The sequence below is a fragment of the Taurulus bubalis genome (assembly GCF_910589615.1).
Source record: "Taurulus bubalis genome assembly, chromosome: 6".
Lineage (NCBI taxonomy): Eukaryota > Metazoa > Chordata > Actinopteri > Perciformes > Cottidae > Taurulus > Taurulus bubalis.
The window spans coordinates 11785408-11799182 of NC_136594.1; the positions used below are offsets into that span (position 1 = coordinate 11785408).

A 13775-nucleotide genomic window follows, 5' to 3' on the forward strand; every position below is an offset into this window, starting at 1 on the left:
ATACAGACAAATTGCCAAGTAGTACGTTCGTTTTAAAAATATTTTTGGAAATGACCGTTATTTTAAAAATGTGGAGAAGAAAACAGGAGTTTGTCTTATGTGCTCATTAGTTTGGTGGACCAGTTTTGACCCATAGCGCCCAAAAAGGTCAACTGTTAAATCTGCCAAAGTGCAAATATGGAACATTACCAAAGGTTTAGTGCAAGTATCTATTCAAGTGCTTTATGTGCATGACTGTTGCAATCTGCCTGAATAAAGTTGTTTTTCTTGTTAAACTAAGTGCAGCTTAAATATATACATTTTAACTGTCTGAACTCATGGCTGTTGAGTTCCAGTAGATTTATTGTGCTGGGCTTGATTTGTGATGAGATTAGCTATCTCTCTCTCTCTCTGCTTATCATAAGCAAAGCATTAGGATCTTTGAACAGTGTGTGCAGGGACTGAATATGGCAGGCACCATGGAAACTCAAATTACAAAAGCACATGCATCATATGGAAATAAGCAATGTTTAATGTTTATTCCAATAAAAACTAAAAACTAGAGAAAGAGAGTGAGAGAGAAAGAGAGAGAGAACGCAAAAAAAGTAATAAAAAAAGTGTTCATTAACAAAAATAACAATGTTACTTGTACTTCATACATGACTGCTGTTGGTGTTTGATTACTTAAAATTAAGCTATGAATTAAATTAGTTATTATTAGATGTAACAATGTCATATTTAGATATTTGGGATTTACATAAGCCTTGTATTTACAAAGTTTTATAAAACATACAATAGATACGTGAAAAATGATGTATACAAAACTTGAAATTGAAAACGTCATGCAGCTAAATTTAGTTATTGGGACAGATGTGTCTGTTTGCCTACCACAGTCCTAAAGCTTCTATTCCGACTTTGATGACCACAACGACCTCATAATTTAAAATAATGAACCATTAAAGTGTCACTGATAAAATAACTTGCACATCTCAAAGTAGGTGGTTCAATGAATTGCATTGAGAGTGGCCACCCTGGAGCCTAATAAAAGGATTCCCCTATCTCTAACCTATAAACGTTGTGTTGTCTTGTGGTTGAAACGTCCTGCTTGTTGTACGATTGCCAATCTAAGCAGCATGCTCATCCAGAGTTATCCTGCAAGAAATGAGAAAACTCCCAAATGACAAAGCTGTTCATTATTTAAACACTGAAATGAATTTATTATGTTAGACTGAAAATGCTCTTTTCAGACCAAACAAGGCCAACAACGTGCTCTGGTCTCATCACGGCCAATGAAATCTATTTTTGACATGAGCTTTATAAATGATCTTGAAATATGTAGTCTATAATCATCACTGAACCATTTCCTTAACGCTCTCAAATAAAACAAATCAGCTTCATGTCTGAGTTAAACTCACACAATGTTTTCTGTGACATATAATTACCAAAACAGACATGTTTGTGAGGGAAATGGCTTTATTGAAAAGAGTTTTTGCTTTTCCCACATGTGCAGTACTCTCCATGACCTGTAAACAGATTTTGATGGGTACAATTGGTGGAGTTTCCCTTTCAGGAAAAATTCCCCCTAAAATTATTTGGTTCTGCCTTTATGGTCTTATACAATTGTAAACGTATATCTTTGGGTTTAACAAGACGACGTCCCCCTAGGCTCTTCAATGAAGTATTCATTGTATAAATGAATTGACAATGAATTGGTTAGTTGCAGCCCTACAAAATAACAATAATGTTATCAGTGATGATGCAGACGTGTTGTGTTTTAAGAAGCAATCAAAAAGCCGTGCCTTACCTCATTAGAGAAGCCAAAAGAGACAGACTGAAGGAGCTAGTCCTGTTTTGGGGATTGTACAATATACAGTCTCCTCTCGGAGAAAACCTTGTGGACCTGTTGTTTGAGCTTCAATAAAAGCACTAAGCGGTGGGGGACCTTGCTATTTATAATCTTAAACACCAGGCAGTCGTCAATTTAAAGGTATTCACATGGGAAATACAGCAGTTAATTTGTTGTGTGTGTGTGTGTGTGTGTGTGTGTGTGTGTGTGTGTGTGTGTGTGTGTGTGTGTGTGTGTGTGTGTGAGAAGCCATATACTATATTATTTAAATGATCAGATAAAATCGTTTAAAATACAGACAGTTCTGTAGAAATGTGGGGAAAACAATATCATAAAGTCTACAAACAAACCAATGAGCAGCACAGGTACACACACACTAGAAGTCCCATGTGAATATAATGATTGTTCGTTGACCAGTTTGCTATGATAGGTACCATTCAATAGGCCAATCTAAATGAAAAAAAGTAGTCCAATGCATGAGAGGAGTCGCCTAGAAATAAGTTCTCATTGCTGATAGGTTGTTCAGCGACACCAGCCCCATGTGCGCATGGATTGGCCTACTGCTCTTTTTTCTCCAGTTGCTCATTGGCTTTTGGCAATGATAGTTCCTTGCCATCGTTTGCCCGTGCAGATTTCAATGAATATTGTATGTGGTCTCTGGCTTTGGTGCTGATCATTTGAATCAGCGGGTCGTTCGGAGAAAGGTATCTTGGATGAGCACACCAGATGATGGAATTTCTCCCAGAGACCGCAGCTGCTCGACCAGCACTGTCTCCCTCCGAAATTAGATAAGAACTGCAGAGCCAGGAGATTATAAAGCAGGAGAGATGTTCTGCGCGAAGCTGAAAGAGCTGACGATATCTGGAGAGTGTCCATTCTCCAGCAGCGCCAAAAATAATGAGCTCGGAGACTTTGAGGAGCGCTCAACTGACGCCGCGGATTTATTGCCTATTTCTAAGGACTTGCACGGGAAAATAGGTGAGAATCTACCTCAACCGAAGACAAGCAGAGGCAAAGTTAACCTGCATACACTTGGGGAGAGCATCCGAAAATTGGCATGTCCCGAGGTGAGTTTAATTTATTGATATTCACATCATGCAATAACTACAGTATGTTTCACATATATTTCTGAAAAAAAGAGAAAACAGCTTGACTGCAGGTGTGTGTTTGTCGCATGTCTGCCCCGACGCGCAGACATCATTATTGAGATAAAGATATTCCTGCTTTTAAAAAGAATATTTTTTGTGGGCGTTCCTGCGTTTCAAGCTGCTGTTCAGTCTTTGCCAGGCGATGACCTTTAACTAGCTGAACACTTTGTCATACAGTTTCAAAAGCTGCACACTGCCCTCCAACGAATGATGAAACTATCAGATCAAACCAGGGACTCTGAAAGGTAAAGTGTGTTTTAAATACATATGCCACCATCATAACTACACGCCTCTTAGACTGCTTTAATTACTCCTGCTGCAGATATCTTGCATAACAGAAAGGTGAGACTGCATTATTTGGCCTTCTGTTTACATTAATATCCCTTATAAATGTGTTTTGACTGACAATAAGGTGTAATGCATGCTGCTATAGCTGGAGGTAGTCCCTTAAAGATCTGCTGAAAAACACAGTAAACTCATTGCAGATTCTCATATATGACAGTAAACAGAATATCTTTGTGTGCTGGTCTGTTGGTTAGACAAATAATTAATTGAAAGACTTAAGCTTTCGTTAAAAAACAGCCTTTTGTTTTAGATTTTTCAAGACAAAACAAAGCGTTGGTTAATTGCGAAAATGTTTGATAGATTATCTGATAATGAAAATGATAGGTAGTTGGCACTCTAGTCAGATATTTTGAACAAAACTATGGTCCACTGAGTAATGTATGCGTCTGACTTTGATATTTGTGTTTCGCAGTCCAATAATTTGTTGTACAGACCATCACAGTTGCACTGATGAGCCGGAACATTTAGTGGAAATGATGAACATGTACTCAATCAAAACAGGTAATGTGAAGTGCAAATATCTAAAGTGCAAATAATTAAATATGCCATTTGTATTTTACAATATTTGTGGGCTTCACATAGTCACCTGTTTCCTTTCATCTGTCCGACAGAAATCCAGATGGAAGCTTTGAAAGTTGCTCTTGGCGAGGAGCTCTTCAACATGTGTTATGAGGAGGACGGACACATTTTGAGGGTGGTGGGGGGAGCTCTCCACGACTTCCTCAACAGCTTCAATGTCTTGTTGAAACAGAGCAGCACGCCGCCCAACCCGGACAGAGAGGATTGTGTAAACCAACCTTCGGTACTGTGCTTAGACAAGGATGCAGGTCTGCTTACTGTCTATTTCTTCAACCCCCGCCCGACCACTGAGCTCTTCTTCCCTGGAGTCATCAAAGCTGCTGCCCGCCTGCTGTATCACACCACTGTGGATGTGTTGATGGACCCCGGTGGGGCTAAAGACTGCATCTTGCAGTCCAGCCCGCAGCCCAGTCTTCTTTACACCGTTGTGGTAAAGGATGCTAAAAGTCTGAGCCCCAGTCCGCTGCGGGCTACCTCAGCTGGGACCCTTCCTACCTCTCTGTTCTCTACCATCTTCCCTTTCCATCTGATCCTGGACCAGGACTTGGTTCTAGTACAAATAGGACACGGGCTCAGGAAGAGACTGCTCAGGAAGGATGGACTGAGGAGGTCCTCTACCTTCCAAGAACAATTTTCTATTGTTTCTCCCCAGATCAAATGTAGCTTTCAAGGTATTCTGACCATGCTAAACACACAGTTCATCATTCGGATCAAGCATGGAGTCGCCATCGCAGATAAAACAGGGAAGGTATGTCAACATGTCTGGGAGATATAACTTGAAAAGTGACGTCACTGACTAATGAGGTGGAAAATGTCCTCTGGTCACTGTCTTGATAGTAAAAATAGAGAGCAAAAATGATGCTATTTATAAGCAGCAGAGCTTATTAGTGTTGTACTCGGGTGCACTTGGCCTGAGGTAGAGATCAACATTATACCCCCAACGGAGATCAGAAGCAAATGTCAAACCATTTCATCCATCAAAGGCACAGCCATGCTCATGCTATTTATGTGAGGGTGCACAGCAATTGGTCATCATGATGAGAAAAAATATATATCAGTGAGTAAACATGGCAGTAGTATAATAACATTCACCCAGTGATGCTGCTTACTATAACACTCCCAGCACTAGTTTTACTATAGCCAAAGAGTGCATTTAAAACAGGTAAATATCAGTAATGGTCTCAGTCTCTTGCATCTGGGTTGAATGATGTATTATTATATATATATATATATATATATATATATATATATATATATATATATATATATATATATATATATATATATATATATATTATTTATATTTATATTTATATATATATATATATATATATATATATATATATATATATATATATATATATATATATATATATATATATATATTATAACTGTCCAGTATTCACAAACATGACTTACTGACTGAAATGCACGTTCAACAATAATTATGTGACACATTTAAAAATGTGCTAAAAGTTAAGGTAAAAAAATATTGCTGCTCTTTTGCAGTCGTGGTGAAGTAAATGTAATAACTAGCACAAAGGGGGTGCCAGAATAATACAAAAAGAGGAAAGGTAGGAAATATTTGCCTCAAAATACTCTTTGGTTTTAATACTGAATCCTTTAATACTTCCAGTTACTACATGAGGAATTAGTAGGTTTGTAATTGCTCATGTATTATTTATCATTAAAGTCAGTACTAAACACTGATGATGATGTCACAATGTTTGCCAAGGTAATCATTTTAGTTTAGCTATTGGCATGCCAATGTTAAAGTTAGCTGTAGACAGTTGATGTTAATGGGCATTAATTTCCAAAGTACTGGAGAAATTGAACTTTGGTGCTCGATGAAAGGTCAGGAGATCGCCATGGTTCACAAAGAAAAGTCTGCACCAAATCCCCAAAAAGTTGTTGAGACATTTCACTTCAAACCACAAATTGAATGACAATCCTTCCAATAGCTTTTGTCCAATATTTCGACCGGGACTAGTAACTAATTGACTGAGGTTAAATGGGATTTATTTTGGTCCACTGGAACATAAATAACATTTGTAAATTGTTTATTGTTGTGACTGACGGCCGGTGAAAAAAATTAACATTACTCATCATTTGATTTGATTTCGTTTCAGCTCATGGACCTCAAAGGTCAGATGATCTATGTTCCAGAGTCCAACGTCATCTTGTTCTTGGGCTCACCGTGTGTGGACAAGCTGGAGGAGCTAACGGGCCGCGGCCTCTACCTGTCAGACATCCCTATTCATAACGCACTGCGCGATGTAGTGCTGGTGGGTGAACAGGCCAAAGCCCAGGATGGTTTGAAGAAGCGTCTGGGGAAGGCCAAGGCCGCCTTGGAGCACGCTCACCAGGCACTGGAAGAGGAGAAGAAGAAGACAGTTGACCTCCTCTTCTCCATCTTCCCCGGAACTGTGGCACAGCAGCTGTGGCAGGGCCAGACGGTGCAGGCCAAGAAGTTTGACCGAGTCACGATGCTCTTCTCTGACATTGTAGGCTTCACTGCCGTTTGCTCACGCTGTACCCCGATGCAAGTGATAACCATGCTCAGCGAGTTGTACACCAGGTTTGACCACGAGTGTGGAGAGCTTGATGTTTATAAGGTAGGTTACTAGAAATACTGCTGAGCATTATTTTGATTTGTGAGAGCTGATGACAAAGTTAACCATTAACCTATGCTTTTTTCTTTTTATCTAGTGCAACTGCTGTGTCGAGAATATATGAGACATTTCAGAAGTAGCTGACAATACATTTTTGCCACAAAATGTTAAAATGTAATTTAGGCTTTAGTAACAAAAGCCTTTAATAACAAGGCTTAGGCAACAAGCACCATCAACTAGTGAAAATTCTTGGCATTATGTCAATCTATGATGTTTCTTATGGCGTAAATGACGTGGGAAAATACTAAGTCACATTTAACATCCCAGTATATGTTTTAATTCAATCTAAGAAGTGAAAATACTTTTAGGCAATTTACCACATTAAATTTAATGTATATATGTGTACAACCTATTAGTTTCTTCTAAATGTTTTGCCAAATAATTTTTTTTATCGAATTTTTTAGATGCCTTATTGCCAGTGCATTTAAAGAAATCACATTTCAGATTTTATTCATTATATTCTTTGTAAATGTGTCCGCCCTAAATGTTTCTCTAATGCCGTCTCTGCACTGCCAGGTACAGTGTGTAATTGTGGTGGGGAATAAAAAACAAGATCTTCTGATTTTGTGATATTTATGTTCTCACAGATTTTGACCTAAAAATCATCAGAATCAGCCTCAAAACTGAAATTACTAGAAGCATTATAAAGGACAAAACCTCAGTGGGGTCCAATCGCTATGGCCCTGTCTCCAGCTCATTCAAAACACACAAACTGGCTTTTAATGTAACCTTAGCTGGCACAAAAACCTATAGAAAAACGTTAATTCAAAAACTACAGTAGCTCACATATTTAAAAAAGGATGAACTTTTCTGTCTTTTGACAAATAAATAATTTTGTAAATATCAGGCAAGTTAAATAATTTGCATTCACATTAAAAACATTTTAATACAAAATAATACACTATTCCTCAACAGGTTAAAAAAACAGACTGAGACTAAAGCTCAACCAACTACTCTGGTGTCTGCCAAAGGCTGCTAATCTACAGGGAGGTTGGATAATGTAATCACGGTGTCATGGAAGCATAACAGAAAGAGCAGCACGTTTGACAAATATCTCGTAAAACGCTAGGAAGTCAGAGGTTCCTTCAGGACCCTGTTTCCACTCCACATGTATTAGCCTAAAAATAGTCTCCCTCTGTATCTGTCACTAGCTGTTTAGTGCTCTCCGGTCAAGATTTACAGGGATAAAGAACAAGAAGAAGAAGACAAAAACCCTTTTGGACTTTTTAATATAACCAGGGATCAAGTACTATTATAATTTAAGTTTTATTACTCTTCAGTTTTGAGCCCTTTGTCTTCTGCTGCACGTGAAGAGACTTTGATGAATGTCTTCTTCACATTTGTGATTTTGCTCAAGGTTTATTGTCTTAATAAGTTTTAATGATCATCTACTGTATGCAGGTGGAGACCATTGGTGATGCGTACTGTGTAGCTGGTGGTCTCCACAAGGAGAGCGAGACTCATGCTGTCCAAATTGCACTGATGGCCTTAAAGATGATGGAGCTTTCAAACGGAGTTATGACGCCAACTGGAGAAGCAATACTGGTATGGGTCAAGAATTGATTAACAAAATACTCATTTATCAACTTTATGTAACTTCTAACAAGTCTTTCCCTTATTTAGATTAGATTAGATATTCCTTTATTAGTCCCGCAATGGGGACATTTGCAGGATTACAACAGCAAACGGGTAAAGTGCACACAAGAGACATAGTCAAATTAAAATAAAAAGTAATATAAATAAACAGTAAAACAGTAATACAAATAAAAACAGTAAAGAATGTACAATAACAATATTATATATGCTCTAAGAAAAAAATAAAAGCCTTCAATTTTAAAATGAATTATCCATACTCCAACTGAGTAGTTGCTCTCAGTGAACATGTTTTCAAGTCTTATAATGATCTTCTATAGAATTTAACATACCATTAACCAAAAGGCAAATTACATGAAATTGTTTTGTAAAAACATCATTACATTCAATAAAAATGTGTTTGCACACAAGCCCACCAACTGTTGATGAGCATAATAGCGTGAAAGGTCCCGTACTTGTATAGCGCTTTTCTCGTCTTCCGACCACTCAAAGAGCTTTAACACTACATGACATCATTCACCCATTCATACACTGATGAGAGGAGCTACCATGCAAGGTGCCACATCAGATTATCAACCATTCATACACTGTAGGGACAGCTACAGGAGCAATTTAGGGTTAAGTGTCTTGCTCAAGGACACATCGACATGGGCTAGCGGAGCCGGGGATCGAACCACCAATCCTCTGATTGAAGGACGACCCTGCTCACCACTGAGCCACAGTCGCCCCATGTGTGTTGTCATGTCACATGATACGAACAAATCCGACGCCCACTCATAAAAAGCATAACTCTGTAGCTCTACTCGTGGTCAGAAACTCTGCAGGGTACCTTTTAAAAAGGAGTACATTTGTGATTAAGGAAGGTGGATTTTACTTGTCATGGAAAAGTAAAAATCTCCAGTAGAAAAGTATGTGCAGATGCCTGAAGAAATAGAGGATCTGTATTTGTGCCAGTGCCAAAACTAAAGTCATATATTGTTAAAACATGGAGTGGAAGGCTTCCATACACTCCAACAGCACTATTGATGAACAAGACAAGCAGAAGCCTAAATAAATGCTAAATGATGCATTTTTCCTCAGATGCGTATTGGCCTCCACACTGGTTCTGTACTGGCTGGTGTAGTTGGGGTGAGGATGCCTCGCTATTGCCTTTTCGGAAACAATGTCACATTGGCCAACAAGTTTGAATCCAGCAGCCTGCCGAGTAAAATCAACATCAGTCCGACAACCCACAGGTGAAGTAACACAGTCAATCCAGGTTACAAAAAGTTTATTTGACTGAAAGACACAAAAAACAAGCAAATGTCAGAATTTAATGAGCCAGTTCTGTATGATATTGTATGCTTCCAGAAGTGGTTGTCGCAGAGATAAAAAAAAACAAAAAAACTACAACATTGCTTTGGACAGGAATTTTAACTTTTGGAACAGCACTGGGTTTCCTCTTGTGTCACATAATTTGCCACATTGTTTTTAGAGTCATGTTTTATTTGTGTGCTCTTTGTCCCAGATTGCTAAAGGATCGGCCAGAGTTTGTCTTTGTCCCCAGGAGGAGACAGGAGCTTCCGGCCAACTTCCCAGAAGACATTCCTGGTGTTTGTTACTTTTTAGAGGCACCCTTCAAAACTGACTCTGAAAGGAAGTCAAGCTCATAGAGAGCCCAAAAACATTAGATATGACGAACACAGTGCAACCAGCGTGTATATTTTGGTTGAGATTGTTTAGATATTGATGATATTGTCAAGCCTGTAAGTCAAACTATTGCAGCTGCTTAACTACAGACATGTCAGTTTGCTGTCAAACATGAGTCTTGTCTGTACAATTACCCATTTGTACAGTTGTAGCACAGAGAAATACCCACTTCCTTCATTTTTCTTCCAGAATGAGTCATCTCTGCATATAGATATGATGTAAAAAAGTGTATTTCTTCTACTGTTCTGTCAATTTTAACTTTTAAGAGATACAACATACATAAAACATGTGCTAAATGTAGCCAAAAAGGGCATAATATTTTTCATGACAAGTCAGTAGATGCTTCTGGTTTGTTGCAAAGAATTAAATATGTTGTCTTGTTTAATATGATATAGAAATACATTTTGTATGTTGATCCTCAAAGTGATGTTGCCAAACAAATTGGTTTATTTGATCAAGATTGTTTTCTGTAAATATCTTACTGGTCCATTCACACCTGTCCAGTACTGCTGAAAGCACCTTTGAACGTTTGTACGGCAGAAGAAATCAAGATTAAAACTCAGATGACTTTGTTTTATTTCAGTGGAAAATTTAAGGACAAATAATTTGGAAAACCTGAAGCAAATGATAAAGTTATTCAAAGATTTAGGACACGCCCAGACTTCTTAAACTGAGATTCACTCCTCTAATCAAATGATGTGATGCAAAACAGATTTAGGTGCCTTATGAACTATACAGGCGGGATCACAGATGTTTCATGTTAGTTCTACCTGCTTTTTATTTTTTTAGATATGGTTCAATATGAATTTACATGTCAATTTATTCCACAAAATTGGGGCTCAAACTCCGTATATATTTGTAATAACATGTAACTGAGACTTCCATTTATTAGACATAGTATTATTCAAAGATAGTGTTTTCCTAATACAAGTAGAATACATGTATGTTTTACTTTTTCCCTACTGTACACATGTTTATACTGTATTCCATTGGCTTCATAGCACCTTTCCTATCTGGCGAGAACACTACACAACCAGAATACAATGAATGTTCTACTATCCCTCATAATTATGTGCTTTAATAATTATTGTAATGTAATCAAAGCACAATAAATATTGACATGAACATACCTAAGTGACTCTTCAGTGTTTCAAATATCATAATATGTAACAACAGATTTGCAATGTTAATTTACGCTATTGACAAAAAACCTTGTTATACAACATGCAATGACAGAAACTATTTATTCAAGTCAGGTATATTTTTAATTACAATTTCACTGCTGCTTACATTTCAGAGCAAAATGCAGCTTTACTGTAGTTCGTAGTTTATTTTGAGATTAAGGTTTTGCAATACAAAACCTGCAACAATATTAAAATGTTATTTAGATGTTAAAGCATCAATAAAAGTAATGCAATAATAAAATAAGACTTAGCATTCCATGTGTACTTTTACGTTTAAAATACATATAGCTAATAATACATCATTACATTGTGGTATTGCTCCTGTTACTGAGTGACTAAAGTCCTCCTTTCAAATGATATATTTGAAGAATGTTTGCCATACAACTTTTTAGAAAATTATCAAACATATGTATGTGTCACAGTAATCATTAGTTGTGAGGTCCATTGCGTCAAACATGATGATGTTAAAATATCAGAAACTATGTAGCTGCTTGTGGAGATTGCAGGTTCACCAGCATCAGTTGGACAACGCAGCTGTGTTCTCATTGGTCCAGGATATCTTACGTAAGACCTGTTCTGATCTGCTATTGGACAGACTCCCTGTCAGTTACCAGCTGAGGGAAAGAAGGGGTAATGGACGCAGACTCACTCAGCATCTGTACCAAGCCGTAAAGGTTGAGCCATATTCAACGGATTTTGCTTAAAAATAAGGAAAAAGAAGACCGGCTGTCATCATGGTATGTTTATTTGGATTGTGTACTATGTTTGAATGCTGGTAAAATAGTCTGTCGCACCACGGGGTATGTTTGCGTTTGACATTTCCTGTAAGGAGACTGCGATGTCGCTAATCATCATTTCTCAGATTATAGTGAACTGTGCATAATAACAGTTAAACAGAATAAGCATATAATTTAAGCGTTGTCTACAGTTTACAAATGTATATATTTATATCTAGGTTTCATGAAAACTGTTTCCACGACATAATATTGACGTTGCTCGTGTTTTTTCAAATCTAAATTTACAGTATGGTTTTGTGAATCACGCCTTGGAGCTCCTGGTTTTAAGGAATTACGGTCCGGAAGTGTGGGAAGATATCAAGTGAGTTTGTGGATCTCGTGTTTACTATTCGGCCCTGATGGTATCGTAGGTTACACTGTGGCCAACCAGACATCAACAAGGACACAAGACAGGGCTATTGTACAGTCAGCTCAACAACAGCTGGGATAGATATGTGCTTTTACTGTAATGATTAACCTTCATCCTCTGCAGACTCATTTTACATTGTGTCCCAAAGAAACCTCACTTTTAGACAAACAACTAAAAACATTTGTTTGATGAAAAGTTGTATTACAACTATGTGTTTCTGCATTCAACATATTACTAAGTAAAACACATGCAAATATGATCAACACAATGTAAAAAGTAAAATATTATTTTGTTCTGTCATTATTGAGAATCAATTGTATTATTGTTATACTTGTGGGTAGTTTAATGGTACTATGCTTTATATGGAAACTAAATATTGATCTGCAAAGCAACTGGCTTTCAATTAAATGCAGTGAAGTAAAAAGTACAATTGTTTCTTCTGTAATGTGCAGTAGAAAGTACAAAGCAAAATGTACTCACTCAAGTACAGTACAAATACCTTGTGTCGGGGCCGCAGCCAAGGTTTTATAAATACTGAGGTCATAAGTCTGAGTCCCACCATCCCCCAGAGCAAATATAACCAGGAACCTAAAATTAATTTAGAATTTTTTACGTTTGATTTTCAATCGCTAAGAAAAACAGCACATTTTTTAATTGGTGTATTCAGCCTAGGGAGTAGGATAATTTTGATCAACCCATAACAGGTAATCCTTAAATTGATCTGAAAAATATAAATCCCCAAATTAGGACACAGTGGACAGGGACTCCAATAGGGACTCAGAATACCAATAATACACTTTTGGTGGGGGAACATATGTAAATATATAAATAAAGTAAACTTCCTGCCAACCGATATAGCTTTTAGGAGAATGTGGTACACCCCATTCCGACACGTATCCGTAGGATCAATGTTTTCCACGATGACGTTAACATCATTTTTTCAACATGTTGAAGTGTTTGACTCTAACTGCCCTGGACATGACCCTGTCCAAAAAATAGTCGAACAAATAAAAAAAGACACAGCAGCTGCCTTATGTAAATGTTTTCAAAGTGGTCATTCTTCAGCCATCAAAAAAACTCAAACTAAAGCTCTCTCATCATCTTTTGTTATCTTTGCAAATGTGACGCATTGTTATTTAATGCTCAATTCATCATGTTTGGTCTTTTTTCAGACATTTGGTGATCTGAATCATTTCAAAATGAATTATTATTTTCTTTACAAAAGCTTTCAAGGCTTGGTATGTTTTTTTAGCTGTTACAGATTCTGATAAAATGGCGGCTGCTGCTCGGGCCTATAAATCCTTTCTGTTTTCTCAGCTAAACAGGATAATCAGAACCTCATTAAGTTTTCTGACAATAAAAAAAAGGGTTGTCGAATGTATAAATAGAGCTTAGAGCTGTGCTTTTTGCAAATGACCTACAGTAGATAAAAACCTGTTTGTACTTGTTCAACAGTGTAGGTTTAAAACCACTTCAAAGCAATATGGAAACCTTTTCTTATTATAAATTAAGACAGAGCACATTGTCTGGCCACAAATAAGACAAATAAGTTGTTATTTTATTATTCCTGTTTATAGAAGTTGTAAAAAAACAA

General features: G+C 37.3%; 1 protein-coding gene across 1 annotated transcript; it reads left to right on the forward strand.

The window, feature by feature from the left end:
* Window positions 1–2652: 2652 nt before the first annotated feature.
* Window positions 2653–9814, forward strand: gucy1a1 (guanylate cyclase 1 soluble subunit alpha 1; the record flags this gene model as incomplete). The annotated part of the gene is made up of 8 exons (XM_079219992.1): window positions 2653–2892; window positions 3151–3218; window positions 3731–3819; window positions 3930–4645; window positions 6027–6512; window positions 7971–8114; window positions 9243–9397; window positions 9670–9814. The coding sequence occupies 8 exons, from the start codon at window positions 2653–2655 to the stop codon at window positions 9812–9814; spliced, it is 2043 nt and encodes a 680-aa protein (XP_079076118.1).
* Between the last annotated feature and the right edge of the window lie 3961 nt (window positions 9815–13775).